Consider the following 18578-nt stretch of genomic DNA (forward strand, 5'->3'; position numbering starts at 1 on the left):
GGGGCCTGTGGCTTTAGTGACGTCACTAAAGCCGCATTCTGGAAACAGGTCGTTGGGAGACACTGCTGATGATTTCTGGTGATTAATAAAAAAGAGTGGATTTTTATCACTATTGGATGGTTGTGTACACACACTGCCAACACACATTTATGTCCAAACAGCATGCAAAAATGAATTTTGCATAATAGGTCCCCTTGAAAAATACGGCATTATTTCTCCACAGGGTGTCAGTGTTCGTGACACTAAAGTGTAGGAGAACAGATGAATAACATCAGTACGAACCACGAACATTTATTTATTTGGATTAAATATTTTAATAATTCTGTGTCATTTTTTCAATGTCAATCTTTTCACTATTTACATGTTTATGCCCAAAATGCCATAATAGGCCTATTCGAAGTAGTTGACTGTCATTCTCTTCTAAGCTGTGTACGTTCTTGATTAAATAGCCTAGCCTATTTAACATCGTTACAGGCACCCGCGAGCATTCATTCATTCGACTATTTTAAAAGACTGGAATAAACACCAGCGCACACAAGCAATCCTTTTAGTAATCAATTTCATTTAAAAATGTAAACCCAACAGGTATGAAATGTCAGAAAGAGAAAAAAAGCTGTTAATGAGAAGACGAGCATATGATTGCTGCAGCTTAGTGGATAAATATATTTAGCCTATTTCTTATTCAGAATGCACAGTTGGAAAGAAAATATATTTAAAGGAACATTTCAGCAGGCTCAACTCAATATAATTAATACAGAGATCATTATTCATAGTTTTAATCAATTAATTTGGCAGCCATAAAACATAGTGATAATCTACATTCTCATGAACGTAGGAGCGCTGAACGCGCTAACCGGAAACTCCCGGTATGTACTATTAACTAGAACGCGGAAATAGTTGTGCAAGTAGTCCATTAGACAACACATTCAGACTATGCTATAATGTAAAACCATTCCAACAAGGGACGATGTCTAGGCATTCAGGAGCCAAACAAATGGAATTATTTATTACAATATGAAAATTAATTATGATGTATGCCAAGACTGTCTAATTTCCTGCACTTTGCCATTTACTCTTTCTGCTTCGCCTGATGGTCATTGTTTCTCTTCAGTATATTTCATGCATGGAATAATAATCGAATGCAAAGTTAAATATTCGTGCAGTAATCAACTTGGTAATTAATTGAAATTTTGGAAACTAAACATGGCATTATCAATGTCAATGAGCTCACGGCTTAAAAAATAGATTGAACTAACTTTCTGTTATACCCGAAGATATCATAATACGAGAAAAGTGTAGGCCAATTATTAAACCATCTTTAAAATCTTTTTTAATGTCTCATTTTCTTTATTTTACAATTATTATTGCATTCCTGTAACTAAAACAGTAGAGCATTTAGAACATGTATCAAATGCATAAATGTAAAAAGTATATACACATATACAAAATATGTGTATACTGTATACTATATATATATATATATATATATATATATATATATATATATATATATATATATGGTATGTATTTTATTTTTCCAAAAATTATCCATTTAAGAATGCACTTTTTCATCTAATACAAAACAATTTCCAGTATGTCATTGTTCAGTTGAGAAGATTGGGCTGAAAGACAGCCATCACTATCATGGAGGTGTACAGAGAGCCTGGCACGGTCACAAAAAAGGGTATGATATTTTTTGATTCATGATGTCAAATGGCAGTTTTATTCAAGTAGCCTGACTCTGAAATCATCAATCTTAATATATGCAGTTCCCTTAGGATCTCTGAAGCTCTCGTCTCACTGTTGCTGCCAGACTAAAAATCTTCATCTGCATACACGTCTGCTTCTCCATCCTCCGATTCCTGCGCTTTTCTCAGTTCTGCCCTGCCCGTCTCAGTCTGATAATAGTCTGACTCAATCCACCCGGGGCAATGGGACAATGTCACAAAGATGTCTTCATCTACTTCTGTCACTTTGTGCACTCTCTGCTTTATGCCTTTGGAATACCACCGCAGGGTAGGGTCTTCTTCCATGGGGTTTTTAGCCCTGTATAACCCCTCACCTTCAGCCAGAGTGATCTTATACTTGTGCTTTGGGCACACAATACAGTGCTTGTTGTTGATTTCCTATGCATGAAACATTAAACAGGGTCAGAGTTCAAATGGGAGGTAACAAAGCGTTTCAAGTGCTTCTATGGATCACTGAATGATTCAGCTGCTTGAGCAGAAATGGTTTTACCTCAATATCTCCTGTCTCCAAGCTACTGCCAGCATCTGTATAAAAAAAAAAAAAAAGTGTCATTAGCAGACATATAGAATCATCTGACCCGAGCAAATGACCTCTGGTTCTTTGCTTGTGCTGTTAGTATTATAGTTGGCACACATGCTCAACAGCAGTGCCACAGTGCTCAGTCTGCTACTCTGTCTCCCTCTAGTGCAGAAAAATATGCAAAGATGCTTTTCATGCCACTCACGGTAACACTGCAGGTCCATTGCGTGGAAAGTTCTCTGATGATATATAATAAGAATGTCTCTTCCGTCCAGAGTTACAGTCATTCTCTTGGCCTGAATGAGATCTTCTTTCTTGCCGATAAAATACAAACGGGAAGGCTTCTTTTCATCCATGGATGTGGTGGGTTTTTAATTATGTCTTCTGTGGAAACAGTTTTATAAATATAACTCTCTTATTTCAATGCAATCCACCTACTAGTCACCAAAATTTATAATAAATAATTTCAGTGACACTTTACTATACACACATATATATATACATATACATATATATATATATATATATATATATATATATATATATATATATATATATATATATATATCATCCAGTCATCTCAATGGGCAAAAAGTGTCCCAATCAACCTGAATTCACCATAATATATATATATATACATATACATATACATATATACACACACACACACACACACACACATACATACATACATACATACATACATACATACATACATATATATATATATATTATACACACATATACACACACACATATACACACATATACATATATATATATATATATATATATATACACACACACATATACATACACACAAACATATCATCAAAATAAGTTGCCTGCATATTAGGCTTTTTTTCAAAGTGCCAATGTTTGTGCAATATTATATAAACCACAGGCCTTCTAGTTACAAATAAAATAAAATATACCAATTTCTAAAATTTTATTATATACTATCAAATTTTGTATAAAGTAGTCTGATATTGTTCTAAAGTGAATACAAATAGGCCTATAATAGGTCCAATATCTATAAGATAAATCAGCTAGGCTTCTCAAACCCCGTTTCAAATCAGTTAAAAAGACAAAATGCATTAGCATTTAACACATTTAATCGTTTTAATCCATCATTTAAATGAACTCTTTAACTGTACATATATGCTAATATATATGGACATTGCAGATCAAAAACTTTAAACAGTTTTACCTTGTCCTTGTCTTGGTCGTTGTGAATCTTGTGAAATGTGCGTCCAGTAACGTTTAAATGTCTTCTGGTCTGAAGGATCCCGTTATCTCAAGCCCACCGGGTGTTGCGTCCAGCACTATCAGCCCTGCAGATCAGGACCCACTCAACGCGTATAAAACTTAACGTCACATCATTAACTGACAGATTAATACACTTCGAGAGCTAAGTTTTAAAAAGTTGCATTTGATTGTAATTTGCCCAACTATCTGTTAGTGGCATCATATTATTTAAACCAATTATTTCTTGAATTTTTATTTTCATTAAATAATACGTTCTACCCATCCAAATAACATTTTATATATGTTTTACCTTTAAAACAGACAATAAAATGCATACACTCCTATTATTTAAATTACCACTTAGGGAGCCAATCAGATAGCGACTTAGACTGCGTACTCTTGTGCATCATCGTTCCGCCACAGCTGCGCAGCCAAAACAGAAAGTAGCCTTCATATTTAGCTCTTTTTATGTCATTCGCTTATTAATGAACAAGGTTATGTCTCATCTGTTCTAAACAAAAAGGAACATTCTATCATTACCGGCTAGACGTAAGTGGAATCATTTCTTAAATGAAAACAAACCAGAATTTAAGATTAGCTATTGAATGGTGTTAGCCTGCTGTTTTGTCTAGATTAGGAAGTACATGCATGCTACACTTACGAGTCCAATTTAGTCCATTATTATTTCTAACCCACAATTTTAAATAACTGAAAACGCTTTCAAGAGACTTGTAGGGCGCATTACCTGTGGCCGTGGGCAAAAATCATCTTAAACCAGGTGGTTTAAAAGTCTTGTGCCCAAATTGTCTACTATGTTTCACTGTTGTTTTTCATATAAGTTATATCCATTGCCATGCGATGTGCTAAACATGACAGTAAAGACTTTGGAACTCCTATAAAACCATCAAACAGACCTGCTAAGACCAACTTTGAGTGGTTTAATGTGGTTTTCTCAGCTGGGATTCTACAAATCAAAGTATAAAAGAGTAGTTATGTTGGGTTTTTGAGTAGGTATTTTGCAGTTTCCTTTTAGAAAGCTGAAACCTCTTTGTGTTAAAACTGTAAGACAGTTGCATGTGATTTAACAAGCATTTTTATTCTAAGATAAAAAAAAAAAAAATCAAATATCTAGATAAATTAGGCCTTCTCAAACATTGTCTCATCTCAAAATGTGATTATAATTATTATATAATTTTCATAAAGAAAGCAAAGTGAAACATGTTCTATGTTAAAACTATAATTGACAGTTGCATGTGCTTTACTAGAGTGTGTATTTCCAGGTCATGGCATTGCGGGCATGTGGATTTGTCATTTTTCGGCGTTTGGCCCAGCACCCTCCCCCTGATAATATAGAGTTCCTGCTGCTGCAGACATCCTATGGAGAACACCACTGGACACCACCCAAAGGTGCATCTCACAGCTTCTCATGATGCTTTTTAGGGTTGAACTCACTGGACTATCAATTTCTTTTGAAACCACAAGGTTTATCTTTAGCTCTGCCAATTTAAAAGAACATATTATGGGTTATTTTCAACATAAAGTCTATCTCTACTAACAGAAAATGAGTCCATAAGGCATTACCAGAAGATCCTCCACCTATAAATATCCTCACTTGAAATGAAGATTTACACAAATTTACAGTTCAAGTAAAAAAAAAAAAAAAAACATTTTGCTGAGGAATTAAAGTAAAACACAACCGCTGCCACAAGTACTGGTGATTAAAGGTAGGGTAGGCAGTTTTCAGAGTGGCTAGCAAGAGCAAGCTATCTTTGAAAGTATAAGATCCCATCCTCCTTTCAGAGCATGAGACGAGAGATGGCGTTAAACTGCATCATGTCTCAAACCACATGTCATTAAAATAATAATGATTATAAACAGCTTAAAGAGCTGTACCACCTGACTGCTGCAGATTCATTTCGGCGTCGATAGTGTTGCCATGGAAACGCATAAATTCGAGTAATGAACCACTCTGAGTATAACGTCACAGGTTTCCATCTCTTCCAAATTACTGTAGTTATGGTGTGAATTCGGTCCGAATGCAATGATTGGGCGAACATTTTATGGTCCTCCTACACCTTCCACAGACGATATATACACATATAAATACATTTAGACCACTTAACTTAGTGACCTACCCTACCTTTAAGTCACATGACCAGAAGCAGAGAGAGAGAGAGAGAGACTAATTCTACAAAAATAACAAATACCTAGAAGGTAAATATCTACAATAGGTCTTCTCACACACTGCAACATGTCAAGATATGCACCATGTCAACAGACACTAATAAGCATGAGTTAAAAAATATATATAAAACAAATAATAATTATTTAACCGTGTATTGCATTTTTCTATTTTAAATATGAAATTATTTTTTAAATCAACTACAACAATTTGTCACATGATCTATCAGTAAAACCATGTGGCTATCTGCAATTTCTTAGTATTGTTACTGGAAGAATAACATTGTCCTCCCCCTCTAAGGTCATGTTGACCCTGGAGAGGACGACTTCACCACCGCCTTGAGAGAAACACAGGAAGAAGCGGGTTTAGGTAAAGATCACCTGCGTATCGTCGATGGCTTCCTGCAGAGGTTGCGCTATCAGGTCCGGGGAAAGGACAAAGAAGTCCTCTACTGGTTGGCAGAGCTCCGTGACCCAAACACACAGGTCATTCTCTCAGAAGAACACCAGGATTACCGCTGGGCAAAACTAGAGGAAGCCTGCAAGCTGGCAAAATACCAGGACTTACAGGACACACTTACAGCAGCACAGCGGCATCTAGAAACACAGTAACATTTACACTTGGTTTTGACATTTAGACACTGACAGAGTTGAACACTTGCATTCATCTTTCTAAATTTGTTATAGTGAAAATGATTTATGTGTAAAGAGACATTTGACATCCGTCCTTTTTGCTCCCATGCTTTTTGCGTCTCTACTTGCTAAGCTGAATTTAATTTGAACTCATAATAAATTGCTTCCACATAGCTAAAAATGGTAAGATAAACTCACAACCACTAAATCTCCACCAACAAACAAAACAAAGCTGCCATTCATTTCAAAGAATGTTCCGGCTTCAATACAAGTTAAGCTCTAATGACGCCAAGCTGCTAATTACCAGAAAATAATTTTGAGTCACCCTACAAAAAAACACACTGAAAAAGTACACTTAAAATGGAAGTCTACCAGGCTTGTAAATGCATTTTGACACCATAAACATATTAAATAAAATAAAAAATCTGTGGTAATCAACAGTGTGCCTCATAAAGCTTTCATTGAATTTAACCTGAAACATTTCTTTAAGGCAAGTTTTGCGAGAGAAGACTATGTGGTCTTTGGTCACTTTTTATACACCTAACTATCCAATCTAATTATCACTTGTTTCCACAAAAGTTTCTCTGCGTACTGTAAATTTTTTCCAAGTTGCAGTTTATGTGACTAGTAATTAAGCAAGTGAATCAGAAATTATTTATGAATTGTATGCAAGTTATTTTGTGAACTCCTGAATTATGCAGATTGTCCTAAATTAATTATAATGAAGCCAGTAAATAAAAAACAATGCTCGTGAACCAGTGCTGTTTTAGTATTATTTATATATTGTAGTTTTTAATAATATTTTTAATTAGCTTTTAATTTTATTTTTTCATTTTAGTTAAAATATTTTTTAATTTATATGTGCTTTTGTAATTTTTTTTATTAGTTTTAAAAAATATATTTCTAAATTATTTTAGTACTTAAATTTAAACTTAAGTTGCTACGGTTAGTTGCTTTATTTCAATTAACAAAAATATTTTTTGTAATTTTGTGTTCAGTGTTGTAATTTTAATAACAATTACAACACTGTCATGAAGTGAAAGCACCTATAAATGTGTTGTCTAATGGTTTAATTGCTAAGGAGCATTAACTCCTGTACATACACACAAACAAAAATGAATTGAATTGTGATCATACAAGCAGTCTTAAAATGATCATACTGGACATATCACCCACCCACCCCAGCCCACCCAACCCGCCCCGTACCTGCACCTCCACCACAAAACTCAAATACTTACGTTTAGAATAGAAATAGGTATCAATTTAGATTCATTCTTACTGTTTTTCCATTCTTCTTTACGTGAATCTTTAGAATGATATTCCCTTTAACAACATTACAAGAAAAAGGAAATGCATTGAACTTAAGAGCAAATAATGAATCCGGCTGTTTTGATGAGGACCACAAATCCTGTCTAAGAATTAGCATATGAAAAACAAAAAATCCTTAATGAAACATTAAAAACAATCATGACACAAATAATAAAATCCTTCAAGACAAATCCACAGTTGACTAATGTCACAACACTTTGAAATGAACTTGGTTGTTTTGCTGTGCACAGGGGTGTAAATACACAGAGTCTCTTGCTGAACGTGAAAAATCCAGTCCATTTTAATCGATTCACGTCCCTTTTGAGCCCCCTTGGCTCATAGTCCAGAGGTTCAAGAGAGCGATTGAGTCGGGAACGATTGTTCTTGATAGTTCAGTGAGTTCCAGATGCTCGACAGAATAAGAGAGCACCGTTCCCTCAAGATCCTCAGATCCACACTCCCTTTTGGAGGGGTTTCGTAGGACGAGGAATCAGCATCCGTGTCCTTGGCTGGTTTGCGGGAATAAAGGTGTACCTGAGACCCCATGTGCATAAACGTATACGCTTCCACCCCCATTAATGAGACCTTAGGGATTCGCGTGCCTCATTGGATGATTGACACATCATATAAAACACATTAAAACACACAAGCATGCTCTTGAAAGCTACGGCCCACCGCGGCCAACGCAAAAAAAAGCATAAGACCGGGGATGAGAGGGCTCACATTGGTAAGCGAAATGTCCTCAGCAGTCACTGATCTCAAACCCCGAACTTAAACACCCAAGATTATCCCCAAAATCAGTGAGGAAAAGGAGAAATAGAAATGGTTTGGTACAGCAGCTCAGACAGTCATACGTGATCACTTACCAAGAGTATGTGTACGCTTAAAAGCATAACAGTATGATTACCTTCAGCCAAAATCGGTGGATCAAATATTCGAAGCCAAACGTGGGACATCATCGTAGTGACTTAAACAGTCTCCTCATAGTTTCTGGGTCAGCGAATGAAGGTGTGCTGGAAGTAGCTGTAATGCTTGTGTTGCTGAGCACTTGAAAGCACCTTCATGTGCCATATAATCTGACACCGTGATTTAATGGCTCAAAAAGCTTAAGTGATTTGGGGGTACGAGCTGCGCATAAAAGGGTGTATGTAGTTAGTAGTTGTGAAGGTGACCCTGCTGATGTGGATGGCTGGTCAAAATGATGACAATTAAATTTTATGAGGAAGAAACATTTGTCTATTCATTGTCCATTTTTTCCACCCTTGAATACTTACCTTTTTTGTGGAAAAGTGGTAAATTAGGTACATACTGTAGAGTGGAATCAGTGAAGCCCTATACTGTAAAGACAGTTATGAAGAATCTGTACATACTTGAAAATCTGGGAAAAGAACAGAACATTCATTTGTTGGTGATTTTACCAGGCATAACTAGCTAATGGTTGAGTTTAAAGGGTTAGTTACCTCAAATATATATTTTATCATTATTTACTCACCCTCATGTCATTCCAAACCTGTGTGGCTCCCTTGATTCAAACTGGCACACTGAATTCGGTTACGAAACCCGCAAGAATCAAGCAAATTTGGCACATGAATGCTTAAATGAAATTTTAGAATGAATAACAACTTAAGTTTTGGCCTATTCCTCTTCTGAAGCCATCGTATGGCTACAAAATATTTAGAATATAGCTCACTAGTCATACTATTATGGTGTTTTTAGTGTCGTTTTAGGAGCTTGTCTGAAATCACATAGTACATTTGACAAAGAACGAACTTTGCAACGGTCATGTTACTTGTGAACGGCAGTGAAGCAACACAGCTGACGCCACAACTCCTCTCCCGTGGCCTCATGGGATAGTAAAGCGTCCATCAGATGCTCACTTTAGAATCTCGCTGGAAGTAGTAGGTCATCCGGATATTTTTTGTATTAATACTATGAATTCAGAAATACTATTTTCATGTACTGTTTTACACCTACTATATAGCAGGAAAGTAGGCATATTCAGAGGCAGGGATTTTTTGGTTATAATCTATGGGAAAAAGCAGCTCAACCATCCTTCAAAATGTCTATTTTTTTGTTCCATGGAAGAAAGAATGTCCTACAGGTTTTGGAACAACACGAGGGCGGATGAATCATGACAGAATTTAAATTTTTGTGGGAACTAGCCCTTAAAGTTTTTAATATTTTTTTAAATGAACATGTTTAAGGTGGCCTGACAAGCTCTGAATATCCAAAAGCCCTGAGGTTAAGAGGCAGGAGAAGGTGGGATGTGAAATGTAACTACAAATGACTGGTTTTATGAACCCATAGTGTACTTTACTGAGGAACTGGGAGGTGCTGTAAGGACAGAGATCTGAAGGTTTTTGGAACAGAGTGAAAAATGAAAGCTTTAAGCATAGGAAAAGAGAAAAGAGAATCTGAAACATGAGGCTGTCGGGGTAAAGAATAGTGAGAAGGCGAAGGTCAGTGTCACGGAAATGGTGGAAGGAGGTCAAGACTCCTCATTGCCAGAGTCGTCTTCGTCGCCAAAACAGTCCCCGACCATTTCGCTGCCAATCCCAATGGCCTCTGCCTCGTCATCGTCATCATCATCCTCCTCTATATCGTCGTCATATAGATCGTCGTAGAGCAGGTCGGAGCTACTGTCGTGGGAAGGCACTTTGGTCTGGATGCAGTACTCGGCTAGCGTAGTTGGTACTTTTACTCCATCCCGCTCTGCATCTGCCTTAGTGGACATCACCTGCTTCCTGTGTACAACGCAGACACAGTGTCAGAAAATCAATTCAGTTTATTAAATGTAACCACAGTCTACAAATGAAGAGCTCTTTTCCAAAACGCGATAAACGCCATTTAAAATAAAATTAGTTTATGTCATTTTGCTGTGTACTGAACCTAGTCACTGCTCCATCAACATTTCATGCCAAATCGCTATATTTCCTTCTTTAAAATGTACTGCTAGATGCAGTTCCTTTCCAAACCGCGATAAGCGCCGAACCTATTTTTAGCCTAAACGCGATACATCCTCTGGACTAATCAGAATTCTCTCTCTCTCTCACCCTCAAATCACTCACGCGTATCGCACCAGACGCTCAATTCGCCTCATTCGCGCCGCAGGACCTCCACATGCGCGTAAACTCGTCTTACATTGACTTAACATGAAAATCACTTGCGACAGACGCTCTATTCGCGTTTGGTATGAACGCCACTCACTCACTCACACATGGTCATGTCGTGATTTGTTCTATGTAAAGTGGACAATGGTTCTACTTTTTATGGGTTCGACACTTTACTGAATGCCAATGTATTTATTACTGGCTGACTTGCCTTTTTTTTTCTTTTTCTTTTTTATAGCATTTTGAAAAAAAAAAGAAAAAAAAAAACTTTGAATTTATCATCAACAATTTTGTTGTTTGATTTAATAATCATTGTTCAATATGTTCAGACTGAGCCAAAAAAAAAAAAAAAAAAAAAACATTTTAACAGGATAAATTGAATATTCACAAAATGCGTGGGTCTAGGTAAAAAATTGAATTTTCCTGAAAACTATTTAAATGGATTTATAGCATTTTGGAAAAGAGCTCCTCAAATATACACAAAAAAAAATAAAAAATAAACGTACAGACCAAATAATTTCGAATGGTAAAGAAAGCAAGGATGCATTAAATTGATCAAAAGTGGCAGTAAAGACATTTATAATGTTATCAATAATTCCAATTTCAAATAAATATTGTTCTTTTGAACTATCTATTAATTAAGGAATCCACAAAAATATTAGGCAGCACAACTTTTCAACACTGATAATAATAAGAAATGTTTCTTAAGCAGCAAATCAGTATATTAGAATGATTTCTGAAGGATAATGTGACGCTGAAAACTGGTGTAATGTTGCTGAAAATTCAGCTTTGCCATCACAGGAATAAATTACATTAAAATAAATAAAACACTGATTTTAAAATGCAATAATATTTTACAACATTACTGTTTTTACTGTATTTTTGATCAAATAAATGCAGCCTTGGTGAGAGACTTCTTTCAAAAACATATCTTTTTTTTTTTTTTTACGTTACTGTATAATTTCACTTCTTTTTCCAAAGAACAAGAAAATCATTCAGTTTTCTATTGAGGGATGTTTTGTTAGAAAAGATTGTCAATAAGAGAAAAGTTCAAAAATTTTCCACTAATGTTTACTTGCCCAAAGTGGAACAAAGACACTCAGGACAGTATGTCCTAAACTTCAGTGGGATGGTGCAATGTAAGCGTGTTGGGCCAAAATTTGGCCTCAGCCAATGTTTACTCTAGATCTCAGCCAACTTCAGAGGTATAATTCAATTTTGGCATTTCCTGAAGAATATGTAAGTAGCGCTGCTATGTTGTAGATCCTCATGTTGCTGTTAGAGCATTGCTATACAGTTGCTATTGAGTTTTTGTGTGTTAGTATGTTGATGAATTCTGATCACTGCACTCAACAAATTAATTAAGCTTCACTGCTTAAATGATCAAAACCATACATGTCTATGATATTCTCATCTCTAGAAATGTCTTAGTACCCCAACTTCAAAGTAAGTCTATGGATTTTTTTTCACACGTTTTACGGTTCAATAGGCTACAATTGTAAGTCTGATACAACAAGCCTCACACTTTGAAATATTATTCAGTTCTGTAGTAGCACAGACAGTGCAGGAAAAGTTATACACTGAAGTTTAATACTTAGAGTTTAAAAACTTTAGCTAGCATCTCAAATAATATATTAATCATTTAACTGTATGCATATGCTATGCACTTTCTACATTGCGCAAAATAAATAACTGTGAAATTCTGTAAAATTGGTCCAGCAAAATCTTGTTTATATTAAAAATTCAAGAGCAGGAAAAAGGCAACAGACTGACCTTTAAACTTAATATAATTTGATGGAAAAAGCTGACTGTTTTTTTTTTAATGCAAGTCGTTTAAATGATAAAGTGATGGTACCTTATAATCTCTGCGTATTCCTTGTCCTTGCCTTTGCTGTCCCTCCACTTGCGAAACATGACTGAGGCGTCCACATTTGCAGGAGAAAAGGTGTTGGGTTCATTCAGCAGTGAGATCACGCTCAACAGGATTGTTCTGCAAACAAACACACACACTACCATAAGTTTGGGTTAGGTAACATTTTTTAATGTTTTGAAATAAGTGTCTTATGCTCATTGTGGCTGCATTTATTTGATCAAAAATACAGTAAAAACAGTAATATTGTGAAATACTACATTTTAAAATAAATGTTTTAACTTAATACATTTGAAAGTGTAATTTATTCCTGTAATATCAAAACTGAATTTTCAGCATCATTACTCCAGTTTTCAGTGTAACATGATCCTTCAGAAATTATACTAATATGCTGATTTGGTGCCCAAAAAACATTTTTTATTATTATCAATGTTGAAAACAGTTAATATTTTGGTGTTAATAGATTTTTTCAGGATTATCTGTTGATAAGAAAGTACAAGAGAACAGCATTTACTTGAAACTTATTTGTAACATTATAAATATCTTTACTGTCGCTTAGGGATAGTTCACCCAAAAATGATAATTCTGTCATCATTTACTCGCCCTCAAGTCGTTCCAAACCTGTATGAATTTCTTTCTTCCGCTGAACAAAAAAGAAGATATTTTTAAGAATATGGGTAACCAAACAACTGATGTATGGAACAAAAACACTATGGAAGTCAATGGGGACCAAGAAACTGTTTGGTTACCGACATTCTTCAAAATATCTTCTTTTGTGTTCAACAGAAGAAAGAAATTCACACAGGTTTGAAACAACATGAGGGTGAGTAAATAATGACAGAATTTAATGCACCTTTGCTGAATAAAAGTATTAAAAAACCTTACTGACACCAAACTTTTAAACAGTAGTGTAAATATAGCCATAGTCATTCAGGGCGGTTTGTGGGTAATTGTGGGTATTTTCACCCTAATACCTGACATTCTGTGTGGGGTTCCATCGCTCCGAGGGCAGCTCTCCGCTCTGGGGGTCATCCACAGGAGGATGGAGGATGGAAATACAAACATCGCCATTCTGGGGTTGAGAGATGTATATTAAGCAACAATTGCAGCATTGTTACTATATGATTACTAATGTAAGTTTTAAGCTGTTGTAATCCATTTGGTGGTGCAGTAAACACACATCAAATGCACACACAAGCATGTTCACCTCATAGATGTTTGGATGCCACATCTTGGTGAGGAATCGAAAAGTCGGAGGAGAGTAGGGGTAGTCAATAGGAAATTTGATATGGGCCTGGAGAAAAAGACATGGCGCATTATTGGCCTGCATGTGAGCCGTAGTATAGCTAGTAAATGAGCCGTTATAAATCAGTCCCAAAATGGAAAGGACACATTAGACTAAAAGGGTTGGTATAAATATAATGCTCATGTATCTCAACATCATGTACTCTTCATCAGGTTTCTGATATGAAGCCAAAAGGGAGCTTGAGACGACAGTGCAGTTCAACTAAACAGTGCAGTGCTGTGTTAAATGCTGCACTCTCTTCAGCCCACTGTTGATATAGTACTGTTTTGTGCTGACTTTTGTGATTGTGGTTATTATAACACCAGTGATTTTGAAAGTGATTGTGGCTTTGAGTTTAGTTATAACAACTGCAGTCGCTGTTATTTGGCTATGAGTACTGTTTTAAAGGACTAGTTCAGCCAAAAATGAAAATTCTGCATTATGTACCAATACGACTTTCTTTCTCACATGGAACACAAAAGGAGAAATTTTGAACAGTGCACTAGCTTTCAGACACAATAAACAATGTCTTTCAAGCTGCAAAAAGAACCATAAAAAAATCATTAAAGTTATATTATCTTCCCCTCCGACCAGATAATTGAGTGAGTTACACCAGAGCGACAATAAGTCTGATTTAGGAACTGATTAATTGAATGGATCAGAATAAACATTTTTTGATTAGTTTATGTAGACATTGCTCACAAACACACCAAGTAGAGCTATGGCAGGTTTCTCATGGTTTGCACTTTGCAGTGAATAACAGTGAAAACAACTTAAATTTCAGTCTGTTCCTCACAACGTATGACTTGTAGGACTTGGAATATACTCCATAAGTAATATGGACTACTTTTATGGTCATTTTTTACTGCTTCTGCATCTTTTTGGATGTTCGAAGCCCTACAGATAATAAGAGAATTGTCATTTTTGGGTGAACTATTGCTTTGAACATGAGTGCGGTGCTGCTGCTTCTCTGCCTTAGGAAATCCTGCTACTCGCTACTGTTGTTGGCCGCTGATTATGTGTGACCAGATGAACTGGCTGGTGCTTAAGTGTAGCGTGACTGTGACGGTGTGAATGAAGATCTGTGTCACAGTCAAATAAATTAGAAAGCCTTAGAAAGCAACAACCTGATGTAATCTAACTTCATTAGGGATCATTAGGAATAAATGGGAACAAACGATACTGCTCTTTGAAGCTAGAAAAACTTTTTTTTTTTTTTTTACTGGAAACCTTACATAAATATATAGTAAATGAACATTACATCTGATCTATAACAAACTAGAAATGCTGTTTCCCAAAGATGCAAAATTTATATCAATGCAAATACTTTGTCTGATGGGTGGAACCCAAGCCTGTGCTCACAAAGATACCATAATCTTCCTCAAAACATGCTGTATCCATATATCACCCAGCTAAATCCACATTAAAATGCACCACATTAAAATAATCAATGTTTTACAATTCAGATAAAAAGGTGATCAAAACTCATGAGGGATCAATCTACAAACAAAACTTTTTAAGGGACTGAAAAAATGTATTTTATTTTATTGTTTATTTTTATGTGCACATAAAGACACATTTTAAAACTATATGAATCCGTCAAACTGAATTGCTACCATAAACTCAAAATACTAAAACATCCCAAAAGACTGTAACCTGTGGTTATGATACAATAACATAACTCTGAAGGAATGCGGAGGAACTCTGTTGTGGTAAAGTTGATGATGCGTCACTGTGAAAGTACTGACTATTGCAGTTGATAATATTCCACTGAGAATAAATAACTATGGGGGATATGGTTGAAACACACTGTCCTTCTCTTTTTAGCTCTCATATTGAGATGGCATTAATATCTGTCAAGGCTATTAATAGAGATCTAGAGTATAAGGAACACACCACCAGGGAGAGAAGAACTAGAGATTGCAAAACATGGGAGAACATGGGGTGTGAGATATACTATAAAATGAAATATAATTATAAAAACTGTGATTGTTGATCTGACTCGAAACACCCTGATCCGATGGGAAGCATTCAAGAACATTTTTCAGGCTTACCTTGAAGTAGCCCCCTTCATAAAGTGTGTTTGGAGGGCCAAAGATGGCCACCTCCCAGTTGTAGAGGTCCGACTCCTCCACCAGAGTGATGCGGAAACCTTCCACTGGCTCCTCCTGCAGGGATTTCAGCTCCAGCATCAGAGCCTTCTGAGAGCTCGGCATTTGCTGGTGTGCCATGGCAGTCCCAATCCTTCAGCCTTACTGTGGATGCAAAGAAAATGTGGATTTTTTTTTTTTTTTTTTTTTACAGAATAATCTATTATTTTATATATTTTTTTTAGCAATTCCATTATGACAATAATAATAATAATATTTCATAATATCTTGCTGCTCAACTCATTATTTATGCATAGTGGTATTAACAGAGGTATTATTACTAGTAAAAAAGATATACAGTGTACACACACAGACATTATAAAGAATAAATTATATATAAATATAATTATATATATATATATATATATATATATATATATATATATATATATATATATATATATATGTATATATATATACAGACATTATGTAAACATCATAAACTTTTGTTAGATGCGATTAATCAATTTGACAGCACTAATATATATATATATGAGGAGTTCAGATGCAAAAGCCTCTAAGTGCCATCTGAAATTAGGTATAGGTATTTTTCATTGCCATTTAAGTGAAATTACTGAACTTAAATATACGAGCTTGATAAAAATGATAATTCTAGAAGAAAATTTCAGATGGCACTTTTGGATCTGAACTCTTCATACACACACACACACACACACACACACACACACACACACACACATATATATATATATATATATATATATATATATATATATATATATATATATATATGTATATATATATATATATATATATATATATATATATATATATAGAGAGAGAGAGAGAGAGAGAGAGAGAGAGAGAGAGAGAGAGAGAGAGAGAGAGAGAGAGAGGGGTAAAGAAAATTGCAAAAAGAAAAAAGAAAAACACTTGTTTACAAATTTATGTTATTAGATTAGTAAGAAAAAACTATGCAACAACATTCTGATAAATAAAAACGTTGATAGACTGTTAATTACCAGCGCAGCTCCTCAGGAAATGTGATGTTGGAGTTCCTTAAACTTCCAGCTTCATGTAAGTATTAATACGTTGCTGATATTTATTTATTCCTTGGGGCCCAGAAGGGATTATTAACATCAATTTTCCTTTGTTATTTTTCGAATCCTGTTGCTTTTCCTGTTAGCCGTGAAGTAGTCCAGTCTTCAAGCAGAAATAAAGACAAATCAATCAATTTATCGCGATTACAAACAGTAAAAAAATAAAGCAGCCGTTTGTTCAGTATCTACTGCTGCCCGCAATGGAGGTGAAGGCGATGGGTCGGGAATTGTCCTCGTGTACTGCCCTAACGCCTAAAAACTCTACAGCATGCAAATAAACCTCTAAATTCGCTTTATATGGTGCAGAATATGTTTGTCAAACCCTGCGGGTCGCTGTCATCACGCCGTTTCGTTGCGGGTCTTCGGCCGCACAGCTGATCAGCTGCTTGTTTACATTTGTTCTGGTGCGAGGCTTCAACGCACCTTCAAAACCCCCCGTTTGCGCACAGAATTACACTGCAAACTCTGCTTTATCCGTCCAGACCGACTCGACAGCGAATTAACGTAATGGTATGGGTGTTATGGTAGTGGGATATGGAGATTAAAGAGAGCGCAGTAGAGATACAGATATGAACGATATCGACAGGTGATGATTTCTTTCGCCGTTTCTCAATCGCGTCTATCGATGCTTCCGGTTATCACAGTGCGTGCCTGAATACGTCTTTACGCGTGTGCGTCATGACGCAAGACACTCAACTGTAAATACACTTTTAGGCCCGTTTTCACAATCAGGGTTTAGATTATGTTTGGTATTCCTTAGTTCAATTAGGATATTTAAGTAGGTTTTATAAACGTGCCTCTGAAGAAAACATTACTGGTGTGCATCTTGAGACAAAGCAATTGCACTCTCATATTTAAAGATATGTCACAGAAAGTTATTTTCAGATAAAACTGCTCAAACATTTTTTAGTCTGGGACTAGGCTTAACCCTTTTCTGCTTGGGGAAAATGTTCAGTATTTATTTAATTTACAGTAGTACAGTACAGTCCATAGTACAGTCCCATAGAGTTATGTATTACATATGTAGCCTACACAGCATAATGTTATGCATTATTACATAGGTAGTAATGTGCATATATATATATATATATATATATATATATATATATATATATATATATATATATATATATATATATATATATATATATAAATATATATATATATATATATATATATATAGTATAGCATATATGAAGAGATGCAAAAGCCTCTAAGTGCCATCTGAATTTTTTTTCTAGAATGATCATTTTTATCAGGCTTGTATGTTTATGTTCAGTTATTTCACTTTAATGGCAATGAAAATTACCTATTAATTGTCATTAAAGGGAAATTACTGAACCTAAATATACGAGCTTGATAAAAATGCTCATTTTAGAAGAAAATTTCAGATGGCACTTAGAGACTTTTGCATTTGAAGTCTTCATATATATATATATATATATGGGAATTAAGGGGAGAAGA

The 18578-nt window shown here is 35.4% G+C and overlaps 3 protein-coding genes across 5 annotated transcripts; 1 reads left to right on the plus strand and 2 right to left on the minus strand.

Moving 5' to 3' along the window:
• Positions 1–1537: 1537 nt before the first annotated feature.
• Positions 1538–3800, minus strand: rfesd (Rieske (Fe-S) domain containing). Of its 3 annotated transcripts, none has more exons than XM_081391098.1 (4): positions 3479–3800; positions 2474–2652; positions 2239–2273; positions 1538–2126 (listed from the first exon to the last, which is right to left on the minus strand). In XM_081391098.1, exons 2-4 carry the CDS (start codon positions 2622–2624, stop codon positions 1815–1817), a joined length of 498 nt encoding a protein of 165 aa, XP_081247224.1. In that variant the 5' UTR covers positions 2625–2652; positions 3479–3800; the 3' UTR covers positions 1538–1814. The 3 variants fall into 3 exon arrangements, with proteins under 3 accessions (XP_081247224.1, XP_081247223.1, XP_081247222.1); XM_081391097.1 differs by having other exon boundaries at positions 1675–2126; positions 2474–2649; positions 3479–3565; XM_081391096.1 differs by lacking the exon at positions 3479–3800 and having other exon boundaries at positions 1675–2126; positions 2474–2743.
• A 130-nt stretch (positions 3801–3930) lies between these two features.
• nudt2 (nudix (nucleoside diphosphate linked moiety X)-type motif 2) lies at positions 3931–7083 on the plus strand. Its single transcript, XM_081391099.1, has 3 exons — positions 3931–4065; positions 4797–4923; positions 5999–7083. The coding sequence occupies exons 2-3, from the start codon at positions 4800–4802 to the stop codon at positions 6307–6309; spliced, it is 435 nt and encodes a 144-aa protein (XP_081247225.1). The 5' UTR covers positions 3931–4065; positions 4797–4799; the 3' UTR covers positions 6310–7083.
• A 301-nt stretch (positions 7084–7384) lies between these two features.
• On the minus strand, positions 7385–17789 carry ube2r2 (ubiquitin-conjugating enzyme E2R 2). The gene is made up of 7 exons (XM_081390034.1): positions 17538–17789; positions 17037–17217; positions 15958–16158; positions 13826–13912; positions 13593–13690; positions 12604–12738; positions 7385–10382 (listed from the first exon to the last, which is right to left on the minus strand). The coding sequence occupies exons 3-7, from the start codon at positions 16132–16134 to the stop codon at positions 10127–10129; spliced, it is 753 nt and encodes a 250-aa protein (XP_081246160.1). The 5' UTR covers positions 16135–16158; positions 17037–17217; positions 17538–17789; the 3' UTR covers positions 7385–10126.
• Between the last annotated feature and the right edge of the window lie 789 nt (positions 17790–18578).

The sequence above is a fragment of the Scardinius erythrophthalmus genome, assembly GCF_964197995.2.
Source record: "Scardinius erythrophthalmus genome assembly, chromosome: 17".
Lineage (NCBI taxonomy): Eukaryota > Metazoa > Chordata > Actinopteri > Cypriniformes > Leuciscidae > Scardinius > Scardinius erythrophthalmus.

Excerpts from the sequence above, each read along its gene's own strand:
- ube2r2 (XM_081390034.1), bottom strand. The coding sequence starts at position 16,134 with ATGGCACACCAGCAAATGCCGAGCTCTCAGAAGGCTCTGATGCTGGAG. Across the intron at positions 13,913-15,957 it reads ATGAAGGGGGCTACTTCAAG|GCCCATATCAAATTTCCTAT; the intron begins GTAAGCCTGAAA and ends CTTTTTCTCCAG. Across the intron at positions 10,383-12,603 it reads GAATACGCAGAGATTATAAG|GAAGCAGGTGATGTCCACTA; the intron begins GTACCATCACTT and ends CGTTGTACACAG.
- rfesd (XM_081391098.1), bottom strand. The coding sequence starts at position 2,624 with ATGGATGAAAAGAAGCCTTCCCGTTTGTATTTTATCGGCAAGAAAGAA. Across the intron at positions 2,274-2,473 it reads AATGGACCTGCAGTGTTACC|ATGCTGGCAGTAGCTTGGAG; the intron begins GTGAGTGGCATG and ends TTTTTTATACAG. Across the intron at positions 2,127-2,238 it reads TGGAGACAGGAGATATTGAG|GAAATCAACAACAAGCACTG; the intron begins GTAAAACCATTT and ends TTTCATGCATAG.
- nudt2 (XM_081391099.1), top strand. The coding sequence starts at position 4,800 with ATGGCATTGCGGGCATGTGGATTTGTCATTTTTCGGCGTTTGGCCCAG. Across the intron at positions 4,924-5,998 it reads CCACTGGACACCACCCAAAG|GTCATGTTGACCCTGGAGAG; the intron begins GTGCATCTCACA and ends TCCCCCTCTAAG.